The sequence below is a fragment of the Triticum urartu genome, chromosome 1A (assembly GCF_056163025.1).
Source record: "Triticum urartu cultivar PI428250 chromosome 1A, HENAU_Tu73, whole genome shotgun sequence".
Classification (NCBI taxonomy): domain Eukaryota; kingdom Viridiplantae; phylum Streptophyta; class Magnoliopsida; order Poales; family Poaceae; genus Triticum; species Triticum urartu.
The window spans coordinates 540,667,663-540,689,537 of NC_141873.1; the positions used below are offsets into that span (position 1 = coordinate 540,667,663).

The window sequence follows — 21,875 nt, forward strand, 5'->3', positions numbered from 1 at the left end:
TCTACCGGAGGACCTTAGCTCCCATGGAGAGATCATCGTTTCATTCGAAGGTTCTCCTATCCTTCCTCCTGCAGTCCCTCCTACTCTCTCAACTTGTGGAAGCACGAATACTAGGTGAGTGCTGAGTGCACTGCACCCGAATTTCTGTGCACAAGCATATACTCCCTTGTACTAAATCAGCGACGAGTAATATGGAATGGAGGGAGTACACGATTCATACATATATTATTCTTGGTTTGTTTGATTTTCTGTTTGGTAACGGAACAATTTCTCTTACCCTTACGTGTGCCCACGTCAGGCGATGCATACAACTACAGCTACAAGCGCCTGGTCGCGTCTGATGGCGATGATGACGTGGTGCCATCTTCATCGCACCTGAACCTGCCCCGTGATGCAGTGGACAGGCACTCCAAGCACGCGCCACCGTCGCCGAAGCACGGCCCGTCGCCGCATCCGATCCTTGGTTCCCGGCCGCCGCAAAGGCGCGACGGAGATGGCCAGCAGAGGTGGCTGCCGGCGTCGCCAGCAGAACCTACGCCTCCGTGTGATTACAGGCGCCAACAAGCTGAAGCTGCAGGACACCCGCCGGGCCGTCCGGGGGAAATGATGCACGCTTTTCTCCAAGCAACAAGATATGTCAGGCAGATATACAAGTTGCAGCTCGGACCAGTGCGTGCATGATTTACCTAATGCTGACAAACGAGCCTATGGGAATTTAATTTAGTCATCAATTTCGTGCCCAAATTAGAGTGAGCTACTTTTGCGAATTCTATGTTTCCAGTTTCTGTAACTGCAGAAACAGTGGTGATATGTAGATGATACAAATGAACTGGCCTCGAATGCAGAGAACTTTCTACCTCGCACTAGATCAGATTTTAATATTAAAATTGGCCTAAACCTACTATTTGAAGCAAAGTACTCCCGATCCATACAACTTTATGTTAAATCGGCGACAATTAATATGAATTAGAAGGAGTAGGTGTCCTTAACAAAGTGGATGGCATTATACACTAGCATGCCGTGGCACGTGTTAACAAAGTCACCACGTTGCGTATGGTCTGTTACCCCCGAATCGTATTTAGCGCCCTCAGCGCCACTTACAGGCGTTTTCTCAAAGCAGAACGCGCGCGACGTTCGCTAAGTCGCCGGTGCAGTCTGGTTTTTTGATTTGGTTTTCCTTTCGGGTTTTTCTTACTCTTTTTTGTTTTTTTTTCAAAAATTCATGAATTTTTTAGCCTGTAAACTTTTTCCAAAACCATGAAATGTTTCAAGTGCATGAACTTTTAGCTCTGAACATATTTCCAAATCCGCAAACGTTTTTTTCATACTTTCTAAACTTTTTTCCATTTCATTAAATTTTTCAAATTTTGTGAACTTCTTCAAATTTGTGAATATTTTCCAAACTTCATGAACTTTTAGCTCTGATTTATTTCTAATTCGTGATTTTTTTCAAATTTCAGGATCTTTTTCAAATCCGTAATTTTTTTAAACTCATGAACTTTTCTCAAATTTGTAAAGTTTTTCAATTTCACAAAAAAAATCAAAATCTGCAAAAAAATTCAAATCCATGTACCTTTTCCAAACTCGCCATCTTTTTTCAAATTCATAATTTTTCTCAAATGAGTGAGCTTTTTTGAATTCATGAACTTTATTGAAAACATGAACTAATTTTGAATTCATGAACTTCTTTTTAATAGACAAACTTTTTTTTGCATGTTCGTGAACTTTTTAAAAATCCATGAACTTCCAAAAAATACCACTCTTTTAAAAAAAGTTTTCCAAAACGTATTCAAGTAATTCAAAAATCTAAGTGACACAGTAAACAGTATAATATATTGTGCAATAAATGGTGCGTCTATAGTTGTTCTTAATTTTTTTGTGCTGCAATCAGTCAAGTCACTGGCACACAGTGACTCTAGTGGTTAGCAAGACATATATGAGTGTAACGACAGGAGTTCGATTCCTCGAGGAGAGCCCTTGGGGAGAGGGGGGGGGGGGGGGGTACTGAGTGCCAGTTGCCTTCCGCGGCGGCATCGCTAAAGGCGCGGAATAGGAGGTCTACGGTCGGTTTAGTTTGCTCCGGAGTGGCGAATCAAGCCCAATTTGTTAGGGTGGGCCAAAAGTGAGTTAAGCTTGAAATTTTTTCTTCTTGTTTCTTTTCTTCATGGTTATATGGGTTGGGCCTAAATCTTAGGGTGTGGCCCACCCCACCCTACACCCTACTGGATCCGTCCTAATCAAAAGTGAGAAGCCTTTCTTCGGGCACCTACAAATCAGAAAATGCAAAGGCGTTGCAAGTAAGTTATACTGAAACTATAGTCCCCAAAAGAGGAATGTGCCACGTATTTATTACTCCCTCTACTCACTATCATAAGATGGTCTAACTTTTTCTGATTTAGATGTATATAAATGTATGTTTGTGTGTTTGTTCCCTCATTCCAGTCTGTATGTAGAGGGAGTACCTTTTCATATATTCCACTAGTTTGTGAAGCTCTCGGCAGAACATCCTCCATTCCTCTTACTTTATCAAGATTTGACCAAATCTATAAGGAAGACTGTCAAGAACTCATATATTTTAAACTACATTTTCCCCTTCAATTCCACCACTTTAAAGAGAACTAGGTAATTTCTAGTGCGTTGCAAAGGGGACATAATCTTTACATTACCGGCGCTAAAATTTTAGTGAGTCTTTTACGCGGTCAATGTGATTTATGTGTCATTTTACTATTAAAGTGATTGTGTACCAAAAAATGGACTTTAGTTGATATTCAAACTAATACCTATTTTTTGCAACAAACTCAATACCTATTGGCTAACCAAAGAAAACATGATTTTATTTAGTATAAGAAAATAAGACATGGGGTAGTTGATGTGATTTTAGTGGGAAACAGGTGGAGGAATAGAGATTAGAGGGGGGGACGAACACCACTGTTGGGGTACATAGTAAAAAAACCAAAAAAAACCTAAGATCAAGATCATAGGAACACTATGAAGATGCATACAAGGTTAGATCCATTACCAACTTCGAGTTGCAGCGGAACGAGAATTGGTGTAGATCGTTCTTAAAGGCCCTCGAACCATCTCACTAACGATCCCTCGAACAAATATTGAAAGCACGATCTCTCTACAGATTACACGTGTACAAGCATCATGGTCCGGTAGCGCTTCGCCATCCAGAGCTTTACGTCAACGGAGAACTAGAGGAGGGAAAGATAACCACACGAGGCTTCTCTATCATGTTGACAAGAGAAAACTAGAACTAGATCTAGTCTATAACAAGTCTAGACAAGAACTAGAGAGAGGGCGCCCGAGACAAGGGACTTGTGTGTCCTCTATGGGGGGCCCCTCGTGTGTGTGTGTGTGTATTATTATTATTTTGTTAGCAGTTCATGTATATGTGTGTGTGTGTGTGTTATATAGGTGGAGGGGAGGGGAGGTGGCCGACATGGGGAGGGATCCTCCCTTGGTGCGCCCCTAAGGGAGAGGGAGTCCCTCTCCCAATTAATCCAGCCCCCTATTGGGTCTCTTAGGCCCATTAACTTTCCCCTAATATGCCTCTACCCATTTTCTTTATCCCATAGCCCCTAAATAAATCCTAGGGGCCTCTTATTCAATATTAGAGCCCTCTATTATTTGTATTAGGTCCCTAGAAACTTTTTCCGCCTATATATCATTACCCAGTATTCTTTGAAACCCTTCCGGTAACCCCGAGACGCTTCTAGTTTCTCCTGAAACAAATTATTTTATTCCTGAAACTATTCTGGTAATATTTTCTCATATTCTTCACTCCAATAGAACTCAACATATCATAATTTCGTTAATCACAATAAGGCATATCCTAGTGGTGGAAAGGAGTTGATGCCTTCCCACCCACCCAGGTTCAAGGCATGGTACTTCTAATTTGGGTTTGTTACACAGGTTATACTGTAGGGGCCTCCCTTTATAGTCTTTCTGTCAAAAAAACCTTAAGCCTATTACCCTGCAGGTTCTTTAAAATATAGACATGAAAGAAAAACACCTTTCATTCTATGATCAACAACAGAACCATCGGCATCCATATTGATCCCTATACTTACACGAATATTCGAGTGAATTGTTGGTTATCATATGATGTCCCTTTCGCTCTGCGATACTTTACAAAACCTGAGGTGAGATATACCGCTATCTCTGTGAGATCAACACTGCTCATTTTGGTTCCATTTTCTCATTCTCATGTCTCAGCATCCCCGTGATCAATTCACGGTTTGTTTGGCCAAGCGATGATGGATGTTGTCACGCCGAGAGGGACCTAGAATATTGAAAGTGCAACTATCTCTAGGTGGTTTTGGTAATTCCTAACAACATATAGCTCATTGAGCTAATGCTATTTTAAGATAAATATTTCAGGAAAGCTCAATGATTGGCATGGCATGGATTAGAAAGTGGACCCCTGAAAATGCTAAGGACAAAAGATTGGCTCAAGCTCAAAGCACAAGACTCTACATTTTACTTTTAGTGATCCAAGATCACATTGAGTCCATAGAAAAATCCAATACTATTAAAAGGGGGTGAGGTGCTGCTTAATGAGTTACTTGCTCAAAATGCTTAGTGATATGCTCCAAAAATCCTCAACTACTTTCTCATATCCACATATGTCCCAAACCAAAAGTCAAACTCGGCCCCACCGAAATCTTCTATCCGGCGCCACCGAGTTCACTTGACATAGCCACTGCCACAAACCCTAGTCACTTCGATCTCACCGATAGGGATCTCAGTCTCACCGAGATGGGATTGCAACCTCTCTGTTTCCCTTCATAACGTTTTGGTCCAACCGAGATGAGCGATCGGTCCCACCGAGATTGCAATGCAAACTCTCTATTTCCCCTTCGTAACATTTTGATCTAACCGAGATGAGCGAATCAGTCCCACCGAGTTTGCCTGACCAACTATCTGTTTGTCGATTGCCAAAATCGGTCCCACCGAGTTTGTGTAATCGGTCTCATCGAGATTACGTTATGCCCTAACCCTAATGGAATCGGTCCCACTGAGTTGACATGTCGGTCCACCGAAAATACTAACGTTCACATTTTGAACTAAATCGTTCTGACCGAGTTTTATAATTCGGTCCCACCGAGTTCGGTGATTTGTGTGTAACGGTTAGATTTTATGTGGAGGCTATATATACCCATCCACCCACTCTTCATTCGTGGAGAGATCCATCAGAACATGCGTACACTTCCAACATACATTTTCTGAGAGAGAACCACCTACACTCATGTTGAGGTCAAGATATTCCATTCCAACCACATAAATCTTGATCTCTAGCCTTCCGCAAGTTGCTTTCTGCTCAAATCATCTTTCTACCAAATCCAATCCTATGAGAGAGAGTTGAGTGTTTGGGAGACTATCATTTGAAGCACAAGAGCAAGGAGTTCATCATCAACACACCATCTATTACCTTTTGGTGAGTGGTGTCTCCTAGATTGGTTAGGTGTCACTTGCGAGCCTCTGTCAAGACTGTGGAGTTGAACCAAGGAGTTTGCACCGGCAAAGAGATCGCCTACTTCGTGAAGATCTACCCTAGTGAGGCAAGTCCTTCGTGGGCGATGGCCATGGTGGGATAGACAAGGTTGCTTCTTCGTGGACCCTTCATGGGTGGAGCCCTCCGTGAACTCTGAAAGTGCTAGTGATCGACTAGAGGAGGGGTGAATAGGCGATTTTTATGGAAGTCTTCAAAACATGGAAGTTTCGAAGACAAACGATAGAAATAAACCTATTACCATGCAGCGGAAGGTAGACTACACTAAGCAAGCCATAGTCAAGTATTCAATGAAATGAAGGCACAAAGACTAATAGCAGCTAGGCATTATAGATCAGGATGGAAGATAGTATGAAGCCAATCAGAACAAGCAGTCACTCAGTGAAGACAAAAGATAATGCAAACAGGCAATGACTTCACAAGGACTAACAGTAAATAAAGAGATGGAGAGGATAGAACCAGTGGCTCGTTGAAGACAATGATTTGTTGGACCAGTTCCAGTTGCTGTGACAACCGTACGTCTGGTTAGGGAGGCTGAGAATCAACTCAGAAGACCGCATCTTCACCTTATTCCCCTTGAGCTAAGGACACCCAGTCCTCACCCAATTACTCTGGTAAGTCTTCAAGGTAGACTTCCAAACCTTCACAGACTTCGTTCACCGGCGATCCACAATGACTCTTGGATGCTCAGAACGTGACGCCTAACCGGCTGGAGGATTCACAGTCCTCAAGTGTAATAAGTCTTCAGATCACACAGACAAGAAGATTTAAGTGATGCCTAACACTCTTTGGCTCTGGGTGTTTAGGGCTTTGTCCTCGCAAGGATTTCTCTCTCAAAGGCTTCGAGGTGGGTTGCTCTAAAACGACAAAAGCCGTGCACTAACTCTGAGTAGCCAACCAATTTATGGTGTAGGGGGTGGGCTATTTATAGCCACTAGGCAACCCGACCTGATTTGTCCGAAATGACCCTGGGTCACTAAGGAACTGACAGGTGTTCCAACGGTCAGATTTCAAACACACACGGCAACTTTACTTGAGCTACAAGCAAAGCTGACTTATCCAGCTCTGGATAAGATTTGCTCTCATTGTCTTTGCTCGAAGACATAGGATTTTGTTTAAGCATCACTTCAGTCATTCTGACTGGTTCACTTGGACCCCACTTAACAATACAGTGGTTCCTATGACTCAACAAAGAAGAAAAAGAATGACGAAACAACTAAGTCTTCGCGCTCCATAGTCTTCACGCGATGTCTTCTCTTGTCATAGTCTTCAATGTGAATGTCTTCACATACCACCTTTGACTTCAATGTCTTCATACATTTTTAGGGGTCATCTCCGGTAGGAAAACCAAATCAATGAGGGACTTCTACCTGTGTTATCCTGCAATTCTCACAAACACATTAGTCCCTCAACCAGGTTTGTCGTCAATACTCCAAAACCAACTAGGGGTGGCACTAGATGCACTTACAATCTCCCCCTTTTTGGTGATTGATGACAAACTGGTTGAAGTTTTCAACGGGGATAGAAATATGTGAAATTGTAAAGGTTTTAAGTATTGTCTTCGTAAGTAGCAGAAAGGCTCCCCCTGAAGATGTGCATGTAAGTATTTTGCTTTTGAATGCAAATGCACATGGCAGGTTGTACTTGCGGAGGTCCTCTTCTACTTATGAAGACAATTCATCATGCATGAAATGATATAATGAAGATAATGACATGCATAATGAAAAATGGACGTCTGCAAAATGACTTCGTGCGGAATTTATCGTCGCACGTGTGGAATTTATCATCGCACCACATAGTGTTGAAAAAGGTGGTAGACGACCATCAAGTTTAAGTGTTACAACTCAAAACAAACCAAATGTTTCAAAAGCGAGAGTTGTAAGCACTTGGCAAAAGTAGCAAAAAGTAAAGCAACCACCCATATGGACCCGCTTGAAGACTATCAACTCATATGCTTCTCCCCCTTTTATCAGTAATGACCAAAAAGGTTTGAAGACATAGAGCTTCTACTCGTTCCCATGAGGTGCAGGCGAAGTAGCAGGGTCGTCGTTGAGGTCCGGTGGTGCAGAAGAACTTGGTGCAGTGTCGAGACGCGCTGAAGGTGGAGGTGATGAAGTGGCATCATCTTGATCATTGATAACTCTGGCATTCACCGTGGCAGCTGAGGAAGAATAGTCAGAGTCTTCAAGGGAGGGATTCCGACGCAAGTGAGCATTCCTTGGAGGAGTGGAGTCAAACTTGAATCTTTCTGTGAAGCCATCGTCTTGAAGATCTTCTTCAGCAGTGAGCAGAGTCAAACTCTTCCAAGACCTTCGACAGGTTTCATGTGTAACAAAGGCATTCTTGGTGGCAAGATTGCGAATGTGATTGACGTCCACCAAGAGGCTTTGCATCTGACGCTTAAGCCAGTCATGATGCTTATCATGTTTCTGATGTAGCGCGACGAGAAGCTCTCAGTCATTGAGAACACGAGATCGCTTCCGAGGCCTTTGGGCAATGGTGCTTCCAGTGGCGTCAGTTTGGGCGCAAGGGGCACGTGTCTTACCAGCCAAGGGATAAGCACGAGAGACTGCCTGAACTCCTTCAATGGGCTGGGTGAAGCTTTGACGATCAACATTGTGAAGATAGATTGGATCCTTAGCAGGCTCTGGGTAAATAGCTTCAACAGACAGATCAATCTCTGGCAATAATACAAGATGATTGCGCGTAGATGGCTGATAGTTGAAGTCAGAGTGAAGCTTGATAAGGCGCATTACCCACGGAGCGTAGAATTTCAGACCAAAAATGTCGGAGCTAGATGCAGCCAACTGCTTGATGAAGAAGTCTTGAGCATTGAAGCTTATGCCATTGAAGATATAGAAAACCAAAGTCTTCATTGCTCCTTTAAGCTTCGCTGCAGATGAATGTCCTTTGACGGGCCATAGAGTCTTTCTGATGATATGATAAATGGTGCGGGGCAGATACTCTAGGTCTTCAACAAAGAATTCAGTTGGGTATTCAGCGTTGCGTGGCAAAGGCTTCATCATGCTCAGCATTTGACTCATGTTGGGTTCTGGCTTCTGGAAAATGCTCTCCAAAGCATTCTGGTGTTGTTGACAACCTGGTTCATAGTATTCACCAGGAGTGGGCAGGGCTGTGAGCTCAATGATGTCTTGAGATTTAGCTTCATGATGAACATCTCCTATCATCCACTCAAGGATCCAAGTCTTCGGATCCCTGTTGTATCCACGAATGTGGAGGGTAGCATATAATTGAAGCAGAAGTTCTTCATTCCAGTGTTCCTTTGCAGTCACAAAATTAAGCAGACCCGCATCACGGAAGCAGTCAAGGGCTTCTTCAAGGCATGGCAGTCCAGCAATGGCTTCACAGTCAAGATGCATGTGAGGGAAGATGCGTCCCTGATTGTACAAGATGCATGAATAATAGCTTCGCTGCTGATAACTCCAGAATCGGTCCGAAGAGATTCTTGGCCTTGTGTAGGGGTTCTTGGTACTGTTGAAGAATATGTTGTGTGCCTTGAATCCATTCAGATTAAATGATCCTGGTGAAGTTGCAGTACCTGGAAACCGTGGTAGCCTTGGCTTTGGCTTCTGGACCTGAGGCATGTGCTCCACATGATAGGCAAACTGAGGTCCGGGAGCAGGAGGAGGAACCAGGATTGGCCAGCGGACGGTAACAAGCTGTCCACGATCATATGCTTGCTCGATGGTGTGTGGCCTTGGAGGAGGTACAGGAGCAGAGGCATTGGCTTCAGGCAGCGGATTTGCTTCTGGTGCTGCATTGGCTTCATGTGCAGCGTCATCTGGCACCACATTAGCTTCAGGCGCCACATTAGCTTCAGCCATGACAACGTCATTGGCTTCAGTGTTGATGTTGGTGGCTGCCTCAGTATTGGTAACCTCCACTTCAGGAGCTGGAGGGTCAGACACGTTCTCCTCGAGAACAACTTCAGGGTTGGACGGGGGTGTAGCAACTCTTTCTTCATCACGTGGTTCTTCTTCATTGGCTGATGCAGCCGGAATATCTTCAGCCGCTTTGGCTTCAGATTCAGGAATGTTCACAGTAGGAGAGGCTTCAGGAAAGAGTTCGCGTGAGACGGATTGGCGCTCTTCTCCTTCGGGAACACTTGACAACGTGACCTGTGGCCTAGGTCCTTTGCGAAGCCTGCGAAATGCCGACGACGCCTGTGGAGACGGAGTTGGTTGGGCCTCAAAGTATTCACTGTCAATCACCAGAGTGGTGACCTGTGGTGGGGGAGTGACTGGTGTTTCTTCATCATGAGGGGATTCTTGAGGGTGATCAGCCCATGAGTCATCCTGAGCAATTGGCGTCAATGGACGACCAATGCTGATGAGTTCGCTGTTTGTGAGAACAGGCGATGATACCAAATTGTGCTCGATCTGAGGAAGGACTTCATCATTGATACGTCTCCAACGTATCTATAATTTTTGATTGCTCCATGCTATATTATCTACTGTTTTGGACTATATTGGGCTTTATTTTCCACTTTTATATTATTTTTGGGACTAACCTATTAACCGGAGGCCCAGCCCAGAATTGCTGTTTTTTTTGCCTATTTCGGTGTTTCGAATAAATAGAATATCAAACAGAGTCCAAACGGAATAAAATCTTGGGAACGTGATTTTCTCACCGAACATGATCCAGGAGACTTGGACCCTACTACAAGGGATCAAAGAGGAGGTCACGAGGGTGGGGGGCGCCCCCCCCTAGGGCGCCCCCCTGCCTTGTGGGCCCCTCGGTGCTCCACTGGCGTACTCCTTCCTCCTATATATACACACGTACCCCCAAACAATCAGAACAGGAGCCAAAAACCTAATTCCACCGCCGCAACTTTTTGTATCCACGAGATCCCATCTTGGGGCCTGTTTTGGAGCTTCACCGGAATAGGGCCGTCATCACGGAGGGCTTCTACATCATCCTAGCCCCTCCTATGAAGTGTGAGTAGTTTACCTCAGACCTTCGGGTCCATAGTTAGTAGCTAGATGGCTTCTTCTCTCTCTTTGAATCTCAATACAAAATTCTCCCCCTCTCTTGTGGAGATCTATTCGATGTAATCTTCTTTTTGCGGTGTGTTTGTTGAGAACGATGAATTGTGGGTTTATGATCAAGTCTACCTATGAATAATATTTGAATCTTCTCTGAATTCTTTTATGTATGATTGGTTATCTTTGCAAGTCTCTTTGAATTATTTGTTTGGTTTGGCCAACTAGATTGGTAGTTCTTGCCATGGGAGAAGTGCTTAGCTTTGGGTTCGATCTTGTGGTGTCCTTACCCAGTGACAGAAGGGGCAGCAAGACACGTATTGTATCGTTGCCATCGAGGATAACAAGATGGGGTTTATTTCATATTGCATGAATTTATCTCTCTACATCATGTCATCTTGCTTAAGGCGTTACTCTGTTTTAACTTAATACTCTAGATGCATGCTGGATAGCGGTCGATGAGTGGAGTAATAGTAGTAGATGCAGAATCGTTTCGATCTACTTGTCACGGACGTGATGCCTATATACATGATCATGCCTAGATATTCTCATAATTATTCTCAATTCTATCAATTGCTCAACAGTAATTTGTTCACCCACCGTAGAATACTTATGCTCTTGAGAGAAGCCACTAGTGAAACCTATGGCCCCCGGGTCTATTCTCATCATATCAATCTCCATCATATTGTTTTTCTTTTTTACTTTGCCTTTACTTTTTACTTTGCATCTTTATACCAAAAATACCAAAAATATTATATCTATCAGATCTCACTCTCGTAAGTGACCGTGAAGGGCTTGACAACCCCTAATCGCGTTGGTTGCGAGTAGCTATCGCTTTGTGCAGGTACGAGGGACTTGAGTGTGGGCTCCTACTGGATTGATACCTTGGTTCTCAAAAACTGTGGGAAATACTTATGCTACTCTGATGCATCATCCCTTCCTCTTCGGGGAAAACCAACGCAAGCTCAAGGCGTAGCAAGAAGGATTTCTGGCGCCGTTGCCGGGGAGTCTACGCAAAAAGTCAATATACCAAGTACCCATCACAATCCCTATCTCTCGCATTACATTATTTGTCATTTTCCTCTCGTTTTCCTCTCCCCCCAGTTCACCCTTGCCGTTTTATTCGCCCTCTCTCTCTCTCTATCCTCCCTCTCTATTTGCCTCTTTTGCCTGTTTCTTGTTTGCTCGTATGGTTGGAATAGTCATTTATTTATTACTAAACAGAGAACCTAAAGATCTATGGATCCTCATCCTCTTTCTAATCTTTTTAAAAGATCTAGTTATGTTGAACTAATTGCTAGTGAGTTTTGTGCACTAGATTATCTTTATGAGGTTTTGCTTGAAATTTGTGAATCTGAAAAGTGTGATGAAGTACTTCATGAAGTGATTTACGATAGATCTTTGAATAAAAAGCATGATTGCAATGATGATAGTATAAATTCTATTAATATAAATTTTGCTAATAATATGCAAAACCCTAAGCTTGGGGATGCTAGTTTTGCTATGTCCTCTACTTGTTGCAATGATCATGATTGGGGTGATTCTTCTTATGATCTTGAAATTTTATTTAAGCCCCATGATGAATATGAGATTGATTATAATGTTTGCAATAATATTGAAAGTGGGTTTGGAAGAATGTCAACTTTAGATCCCACATATTTGGAGAATGTTCAATATTATTAAGTTTTTGATAAATGTGCGTTTGGAAAGGTCATGACTTTAGTTAATGTTAATCCCACTATTTTGGAAGAGTGTCAACTTTACATGCATGTGGATCATGTTGGAAGTATTCTATGTGATAGCTATTTTGTTGAATTTGCTTATGATCCTACATGTAATTATTACGAGAGAGGAAAATATGGTGGTAGAAACTTTCATGTTACTAAATTACTTCTCGTTATGTTGAGATTGCTATTGTTTCTTTCCGCTTCCTTGCATATGCTAGTTTTTGCTTGCCTTGATAATTTGTTTGCCTATAAGATGCCTATGCATAGGAAGTATGTTAGACTTAGATGTGTTTGTCACGTGTTTTATGGTGCTCTCTTTGTGCTTCAATTCTTGTCTTTCATGTGAGCATCATTGAAATATTATGCCTAGCTATAAGGCTTTAAAGAAAAGTGCTTGTTGGGAGACAACCCAATGTTTATCCTTGCTGTTATTTAATAAATAAATTATTTAGCCTCTGTTTTGGTTGTGTTTTTTGTGTTTAATTAGTGTTTGTGCCAAGTAGAACCGTTGGGAAGACTTGGGGAAAGTCTTGTTGAACTTGCTGTAAAAAACAGAAACTTTAGCACTCACGAGAACTGCTGTCATTTTTATTTTAAGAGTGATATTTAGTTAATTATTTTTGAAGATGATTAATAGATAAATTCCTCACGTCCAGCAATTTATTTTAGAATTTTTGGGGTTCCAGATCTTGCGCTAGCTACAGATTACTACAGACTGTTCTGTTTTTGAAAGATTCTGTTTTTCGTGTGTTGTTTGCTTATTTTGATGAATCTATGGCTAGTAAAATAGTTTATAATCCATAGATAAGTTGGAATACAGTAGGTTTAACACCAATATAAATAAAGAATGAGTTCATTACAGTACCTTGAAGTGGTCTTTTGTTTTCTTTCGCTAACGGAGCTCACGAGTTTTCTATTTTGAGTTTTGTGTTGTGAAGTTTTCAAGTTTTGGGTGAATTCTTTTGATGGATCATGGAACAAGGAGTGGCAAGAGCCTAAGCTTGGGGATGCCCATGGAACCCCCAAGATAATCCAACCAAAAAGTCAAAGCTTGGGGATGCCCCGAAAGGCATCCCCTCTTTTCGTCCACTTCCATCGGTAATTTACTTGGAGCTATATTTTTATTCACCAACATGATATGTGTTTTGCTTGGAGAGTCTTGTATTATTTGTGTCTTTGTTTGTTAGTATGCCACAATCATCCTTGCTGTACACACCTTTTGAGAGAGCCATACATGAATTAAAATTTGATAGAATACTCTATGTGCTTCACTTATATCTTTTGAGCTAGATAGTTTTGCTCTATGTGCTTCACTTATATCTTTTGAGCTAGATAGTTTTGCTCTATGTGCTTCACTTATATCTTTTGAGCTAAGTAGTTTTGCTCCATGTGCTTCACTTATATCTTTTGAGCTAGATAATTTTGCTCTATGTGCTTCACTTAAATCTTTTAGAGCACAGTGGTGGATTCGTTTTAAAGAAACTATTGATCTCTCATGCTTCACTTAAATTAATTTGAGAGTCTCTTAATGGCATGGTAATTTGCTTAATAATAATATGCTTGGTATTCAAGATTTATGAAACTTTCTTTTGAGTGTGTTGAATACTAAGAAAAGATTGAAGCATGATAATTTTTTTGAGATATGGAGGTGATAATATTAAAGTCATGCTAGTTGAGTAGTTGTGAATTTAAAGAATAATTGTGTTGAAGTTTGTGATTCCCGTAGCATGCACGTATGGTGAACCGTTTTGTGATGAAGTCGGAGCATGATTTATTTATTGATTGTCTTCCTTATGAGTGGCGGTCGGGGACGAGCGATGGTCTTTTCCTACCAATCTATCCCCCTAGGAGCATGCGCGTAATACTTTGCTTTGATAACTTCTAGATTTTTGCAATAAGTATATGAGTTCTTTATGACTAATGTTGAGTCCATGGATCATACGCACTCCCACCCTTCCACCCTTGCTAGCCTCTCTAATACCGTGCAACTTTCGCCGGTATCATACACCTACCATATACCTTCCTCAAAACAGCCACCATACCTACCTATTATGGAATTTCCATAGCCATTCAGAGATATATCGCCATGCAACTTTCCACCATCTAGTTCATCATGACACATCCATCATTGTCATATTTCTTAGCATGATCATGTAGTTGACATAGTATTTGTGGCAAAGCCACCGTTCATAATTCTTTCATACTTGTCACTCTTGATTCATTGCATATCCCGGTACACCACCGGAGGCATTCATATAGAGTCATACTTTGTTTTAGTATCGAGTTGTAATCATTGAGTTGTACATAAATAGAAGTGTGATGATCATCATTCAATAGAGCATTGTCCCAAAAAAAGAGAGAAAGGACAAATAAAAAAAGAAGGCCAAAAAAAGGGGCAATGCTACTATCCTTTTCTCCACACTTGTGCTTCAAAGTAGCGCCATGATATAGTGAGTCTCATATATTGTGCTTCAAAGTAGCACCATGTTCTTCATATAGAGAGTTTCATATGTTGTCACTTTCATATACTAGTGGGAATTTTACGTTATAGAACTTGGCTTGTATATTCCAATGACGGGCTTCTTCAAATTGCCCTAGGTCTTCGTGAGCAAGCAAGTTGGATGCACACCCACTAGTTTCTTTTGTTGAGCTTTCATACATTTATAGCTCTAGTGCATCCGTTGCATGGCAATCCCTACTCACTCACATTGATATATATTGATGGGCATCTCCATAGCCCGTTGATACGCCTAGTTGATGTGAGACTATCTTCTCCTTTTTGTCTTCTCCACGACCACCATTCTATTCCACCCATAGTGCTATATCCATGGCTCACGCTCATGTATTGCGTGAAGATTGAAAAAGTTTTGAAAAAGTTAGAGTATGAAACAATTGCTTGGCTTGTCATCGGGGTTGTGCATGATTTAAATACTTTGTGTGGGGAACATGGAGCATAGCCAGACTATATGATTTTGTAGGGATAACTTTCTTTGGCCATGTTATTTTGAGAAGACATAATTGCTTTGTTAGTATGCTTGAAGTATTATTATTTTTATGTCAATATAAACTTTTGTCTTGAATCTTTCTAATCTGAATATTCATACCACAATTAAGAAGATTTGCATTGAAATTATGCCAAGTAGCACTCCGCATCAAAAATTCTTTTTTTATCATTTACCTACTCGAGGACGAGCAGGAATTAAGCTTGGGGATGCCTGATACGTCTCCGACGTATCTATAATTTTTGATTGCTCCATGCTATATTATCTACTGTTTTGGACTATATTGGGCTTTATTTTCCACTTTTATATTATTTTTGGGACTAACCTATTAACCGGAGGCCCAGCCCAGAATTGCTGTTTTTTTGCCTATTTCAGTGTTTCGGATAAATAGAATATCAAATGGAGTCCAAACGGAATAAAATCTTTGGGAACGTGATTTTCTCACCGAACGTGATCCAGGAGACTTGGACCCTACTACAAGGGATCAAAGAGGAGGTCACGAGGGTGGGGGGCGCCCCCCAGGGCACGACCCCTGCCTCGTGGGCCCCTCGGTGCTCCACCGACGTACTCCTTCGTCCTATATATACACACGTACCCCCAAACGATCAGAACAAGAGCCAAAAACCTAATTCCACCGCCGCAACTTTCTGTATCCACGAGATCCCATCTTGGGGCCTGTTCCGAAGCTCCGCCGGAAGAGGGCCGTCATCATGGAGGGCTTCTACATCATCCTAGCCCCTCCGATGAAGTGTGAGTAGTTTACCTCAGACCTTCGGGGCCATAGTTAGTAGCTAGATGGCTTCTTCTCTCTATTTGAATCTCAATACAAAGTTCTCCCCCTCTCTTGTGGAGATCTATTCGATGTAATCTTCTTTTTGCGGTGTGTTTGTTGAGACCGGTGAATTGTGGGTTTATGATCAAGTCTATCTATGAATAATATTTGAATCTTCTCTGAATTCTTTTATGTATGATTGGTTATCTTTGCAAGTCTCTTCGAATTATCCGTTTGGTTTGGCCAACTAGATTGGTAGTTCTTGCCATGGGAGAAGTGCTTAGCTTTGGGTTCGATCTTGCGGTGTCCTTACCCAGTGACAGAAGGGGCAGCAAGGCACGTATTGTATCGTTGCCATCGAGGATAACAAGATGGGGTTTATTTCATATTGCATGAATTTATCTCTCTACATCATGTCATCTTGCTTAAGGCGTTACTCTGTTTTTAACTTAATACTCTAGATGCATGCTAGATAGCGGTCGATGAGTGGAGTAATAGTAGTAGATGCAGAATCGTTTCGATCTACTTGTCACGGACGTGATGCCTATATACATGATCATGCCTAGATATTCTCATAATTATGTCCAATTCGATCAATTGCTCAACAGTAATTTGTTTACCCACCGTAGAATACTTATGCTCTTGAGAGAAGCCACTAGTGAAACCTATGGCCCCCGGGTCTATTCTCATCATATCAATGTCCATCATATTGTTTTGCTTTTTTACTTTGCCTTTACTTTTTACTTTGCATCTTTATACCAAAAATACCAAAAATATTATATCTATCAGATCTCACTCTCGTAAGTGACCGTGAAGGGCTTGACAACCCCTAATCGTGTTGGTTGCGAGTAGCTATCGCTTTGTGCAGATACGAGGGACTTGAGCGTGGGCTCCTACTGGATTGATACCTTGGTTCTCAAAAACTGAGGGAAATACTTACGCTACTCTGCTGCATCATCCCTTCCTCTTCGGGGAAAACCAACGCAAGCTCAAGACGTAGCAATCATCTTCAACATTGTCGTGAGGACCAATGTCTTCAGCTGTGGTAGGGTCAACAGCTGGATTCTCTTCAGCTTCAGGAGCCTCTGTGAAAGCAGGCTCATGAACTACCAAACAACGTTCTTGATATGAGAGGAAGGACGAGCAACATAAATTGGCTCGACAACAAGGGGCTCTGTGGAAGCAGCCTGGTCTCTCTTCTTTGTTTTTCTTTTCTTGGTTGGGGGAGCATCATCAGTGGTGGCTTTGGTCTTGCGCTTTCTGGCTTCGGCTTCAGTTGCTCTAGTTTTCTTGAATTCTGAAGCCATTGTGGGGACCTTAGGCTTTGAGCCTGTCATACTGGCTGGGAAGACAATGCGAGGTTCTTCCTGCCTTGATGCTTCTGGTTCGGCCACAACTGGCTTCTTCTTCTTCTTGGCAGCCATTCTGGGGTCGATGCCTGGTCGCCCCAAAGCCTTGCGCTTTTCAGCTTCATTGTAGCCTTGAACACATTTGGCAGCAAGATTCTTCATGAGGTCATGAGAACCTTTTGCTTCTTCTCGTTTCTTGTGGAATGCCTCCTTGAGCTCATGCATCATGACCTTGAAGTTCTGAATGTCTTCAACATTGAGCTTGGCCATGTGCTTCTTGAACTGAGCCTTTTCATAATCGATCTTATGCTTCAGCTCAACAATTTTCTGAGCAAGAGCTAGCTCAGGAGCAATGGCTCCGTGGAAGGAGACGCTGAGGCCAATTGGAAGCTGAAGATCATCAAAACTGACATCTGGGCTGTCAAACCACTCATCAATAAACTTGTACAGGATCTCCACATCAAAGAGAGGAAGATCATTGAAGATTTCCGCCTCTTGCTTGCTCTTTATCAATTGCTCTAGAGCGTCATCGCCAAGATCGTCGTCGCTGGACAAATCAATGGCGTCATTCTCGTTTCTCAAAACAGCAGTAGGAGTCAGCGCTTGACCAGTGGGTTGCATGGGCTTTTTCAACTTGTCAGACTTGGAGATGCATGAGAGATCTTCAGACTGCACACTGACTTCAGGAGGTGCAGTGGCCAGAGGCTTCGCCCGTGAGACCTTTGGTGCAGAAGAGGGCTTTGAAGCCTTTGGTTTCTTTTGCTTCACAGGCTTCGGTGGTGCAGGTACTTCGTCAGAATCAGTGTCATCTGCAGAGTAGTCCACGACTGCCCCTTGAACCTGAATGTGAGTGATGAGACCTTCTAAGTTGTAGAAGGGACCAATAAGATTGGGTTCAGCTTCGCGTGTGCCGTCAGCTCGTGGTGCTGAGGGGCCTGGGTTGAAGTATAATCCCAAAGACTTCTTGTTTTCCTTGGCCGAGTTCTTTGCAGCCTGATAGTTGTGCTTGAACAGATTATCTTCACGACACCATAACAGAGAGGATGGGTCGGCATTAGCAGGCTGAGGTCCACGAATCATGAAGGGGTAGAAGCCTTGAGCAATAGCTTCGGACTTCGACTTGGGATGAAGACCTTTGTATATTATATCTCCCCAGGGGCCCTTTAAGGCATTCTTCTCAGCATACTCCTTGGTGACGAATCTGTACTTGAACCATTCCTCTGCCCAATGTCTTCAAATCCATTGGATTCTGTTATTGCATTCTCCATAGGTTTCTTCTGGATCTAACTTGTATAACTCATAGAGATCCGATGGCAGGTCCTTAGCAGTGTTTCCACGGCGTTGTCTGCTGCCCTTCCTGACTGATTTTTGAGTTGTCATGAAGTTTAGACTGAAAGGCTTCAACACTGTCGAAGTCTTCCGTCTACTGGTCAGAAGGAACTGGCTTCAAGAGAATTTATGTGACGCTGTAAGAACTCTACAAATGAATGCAGACTATGAGAACCAAGGGATTCTCCCATGGACATGTACCTGTGACAGCATTAGAGATGCGAGGGAAGGGGAAGAGGTCATATGCATTCTTACAAGATTTTGAAGATAAATCAGTTTAGAAGACATTGACCTCATAGTGCGAAGACATTCACTCATATGTAGTGAGTTGGTTCCAGATTTGTACGAACCCACAAATAAGTACAAGTGAGGAATCTAACTACTTTGTGAAGCATAAGTGAACATACTAGGCATGCTATGAGATGCAGAACAGGATAGATCCAATTTTGTAGCAACCGAAACCACTTGTGGTTGGAAAGGATGAATCTATCGGATCAAAAAGACTAAAAAGAGGTTTTATTTACCACACGAGGAACTGCTAGACGAAGTGGGAGAGGAGGCCGAGCAGTTAGATCTTCCGTGCCCTAACTTGGCGACGGAGGACACATACGACGATGGCGGAGAAGAAGATGTCCGCGGTCGTCGTGATGACGGCGTCGGTGAGGTCGCGGCAGCTAAGCGCTTCGTCGCCGGCGTCGTCGAGGGCTAGCGGTGGCGCTAGGGTTTGTGCGAGAGTGGAAGAAGAGATAATGACTGGGGTGAGGCATGTATTTATAGGGACAGGGACGACACAGTGTTATTACACAGGTGCCCCTGGCGGTTCACATCTGAAGGACACGTGGCGATCATGCAACACATTGGAGGTTGTTCCACGTTCCCACACACGCCTGGATTGTCGGGTGGTCGTTCCCGCTTCTTCGAGTTTCAGGTAAAAAGGATTGAGCATTTAAAACAGATTTAATGTTTGTCTCTGTATCTTCTGCTGACAAGGACGCAGCGAAGACATTCGACAGTTTCAATAGAATGCATATGATTTGGATAGATAGACTTAAGATGGGAGCATAGAAAGGTCAGGGTCCGATCACATTCACTTAGTTCAAAAGATTCAACTAGAAGACATAGCTATAAGTGAATGTTGTAGAGGACAGAAACCAAATTAGTATATTGAAGATAAACATGAAGTCATGTTAACAATGAAGACAAACCAAATGCGAAGACTTTGCAAATGCAACGCCAACAGAAATTATTCCAAACAAAAGTTTGGTGGTGGCGTTACCCACCGTATAGGAAGTATTAGACCCAGACACGGCGCACAATTATCGTGGCGCTCCGAAGTCAAATTCCACGTTAATGTATTCACACTTAGAGTGTAAGTCTTCATTTGTTGAAGATATATGTTACTTCGTGTGTTTGCACATCTAAGTCATCAACATGCATAAGTGTTAGGATGTGTGCATGATCACAGGACATTTGAGGATTCCAAGATATTTAGCTCACACCGCAACTTGCAAAACCTTTTCTCATCCAATGGCTTTGTGAAGATATCTGCCAGTTGCTCTTCAGTGCTAACGTGAATGATATCACTATCTTCCTTCATGACATGATCTCTGAGAAAGTGATGACGGATCTAAATGTGCTTTGTCTTCAAGTGCTGAACTGGGTTGTTGGCGGTCTTGATGGTGCTTTCATTGTCGCAGTAGAGTGGCACTTGCTTCAGATAAATGCCATAGTCTATGAGTGTTTGCTTCATCCATAGAAGCTGAGCACAGCAAGATCCAGCAGCAATGTATTCAGATTCAGCAGTGGAGAGAGATACACAGTTCTGCTTCTTTGAAGACCAACACACAAGTTATCGTCCCAGAAAGTGACATGTGCCTGATGTAGACTTGTGATCCACCTTGTCACCAGTATAATCAGCATCCGAGAATCCAACTAGATCAACCTCTGAGCCCTTTGGATACCATAATCCTAGTGTTGGGGTGTGAGCCAAATATCGAAGAATTCGCTTCACAGCTAAGTGATGCGATTCCTTTGGTGCCGCTTGGAATCGGGCACACATGCAAACACTAAGCATGATATCTGGCCTAGATGCACATAAGTAAAGCAAGGAACCAATCATGGAGCGGTATACCTTTTGATCGAACTCTTTACCATTGGCGTCAGAATCTAGATGACTCTTGGTAGGCATTGGCGTCGTGTAACCTTTGCAGTCTTGCATTCCAAACTTCTTCAGGCAATCCTTGAGGTATTTCTCTTGAGATATGAAGATGCCGTTGCGTTGCTGTCGTATTTGAAGACCAAGGAAGAAATTCAGCTCACCCATCATGGACATCTGATATTGCTCTTGCATCATGTATCCAAACTCATCACTGTATTTCTGATTAGTGCAGCCAAAGATAATGTCATCCACATATATTTGGCACACAAACAGTTCACCATCATATGTCTTCGTGAAGAGCGTGGGATCCAGGGAACCAGGTTTGAAGCCTTTGCTCTTCAGGAAGTCCTTGAGTGTGTCATACCAAGCACAAGGGGCTTGTTTGAGGCCATACAGTGCCTTGTTGAGCTTGTAAACCATGTCAGGATGTTTTGGATCTTCAAAGCCAGGCAATTGTGCAACATACACTTCTTCTTCAATCTTGCCATTGAGAAAAGCACTCTTCACATCCATTTGATACAAAAGGATGTTATGATGATTTACATAGGCTAGCAGTATGCGTATGGCCTCAAGCCTAGCCACAGGAGCAAATGTTTCAGTGAAGTCAATTCCTTCAACTTGAGTGTATCCTTGAGCAACGAGACGAGCCTTGTTTCTGACAACTTGACCATGCTCATATTGCTTGTTGTGATATATCCATTTAGTGCCTATGATATTGTGTTTATGAGGATCAGGACGCTTGACCAGTTCCCATACATTATTCAGCTCAAACTGTTGAAGCTCTTCTTGCATAGCTTGAATCCATTCAGGTTCCATGAAGGCTTCATCAACTTTCTTGGGTTCAGATATTGAGACGAATGCAAAGTGCCCACAGAAATTTGCTAGTTGTGTTACCCTTGAACGAGTGAGTGGACCAGGTGCATTGATGCTATCAATTATTTTCTCAATATGTACTTCATTTGCAACACGAGGATGAACAGGATGAAGATTTTGCTCTTGCTGATCATTGTCATCATT

At 42.6% G+C, this 21,875-nt stretch overlaps 1 protein-coding gene across 1 annotated transcript; it reads left to right on the forward strand.

The window, feature by feature from the left end:
* Positions 1–742, forward strand: LOC147992388 (uncharacterized). The gene is made up of 2 exons (XM_087540343.1): positions 1–114; positions 299–742. The coding sequence occupies exons 1-2, from the start codon at positions 24–26 to the stop codon at positions 679–681; spliced, it is 474 nt and encodes a 157-aa protein (XP_087396469.1). The 5' UTR covers positions 1–23; the 3' UTR covers positions 682–742.
* The last annotated feature ends 21,133 nt before the right edge of the window (positions 743–21,875 follow it).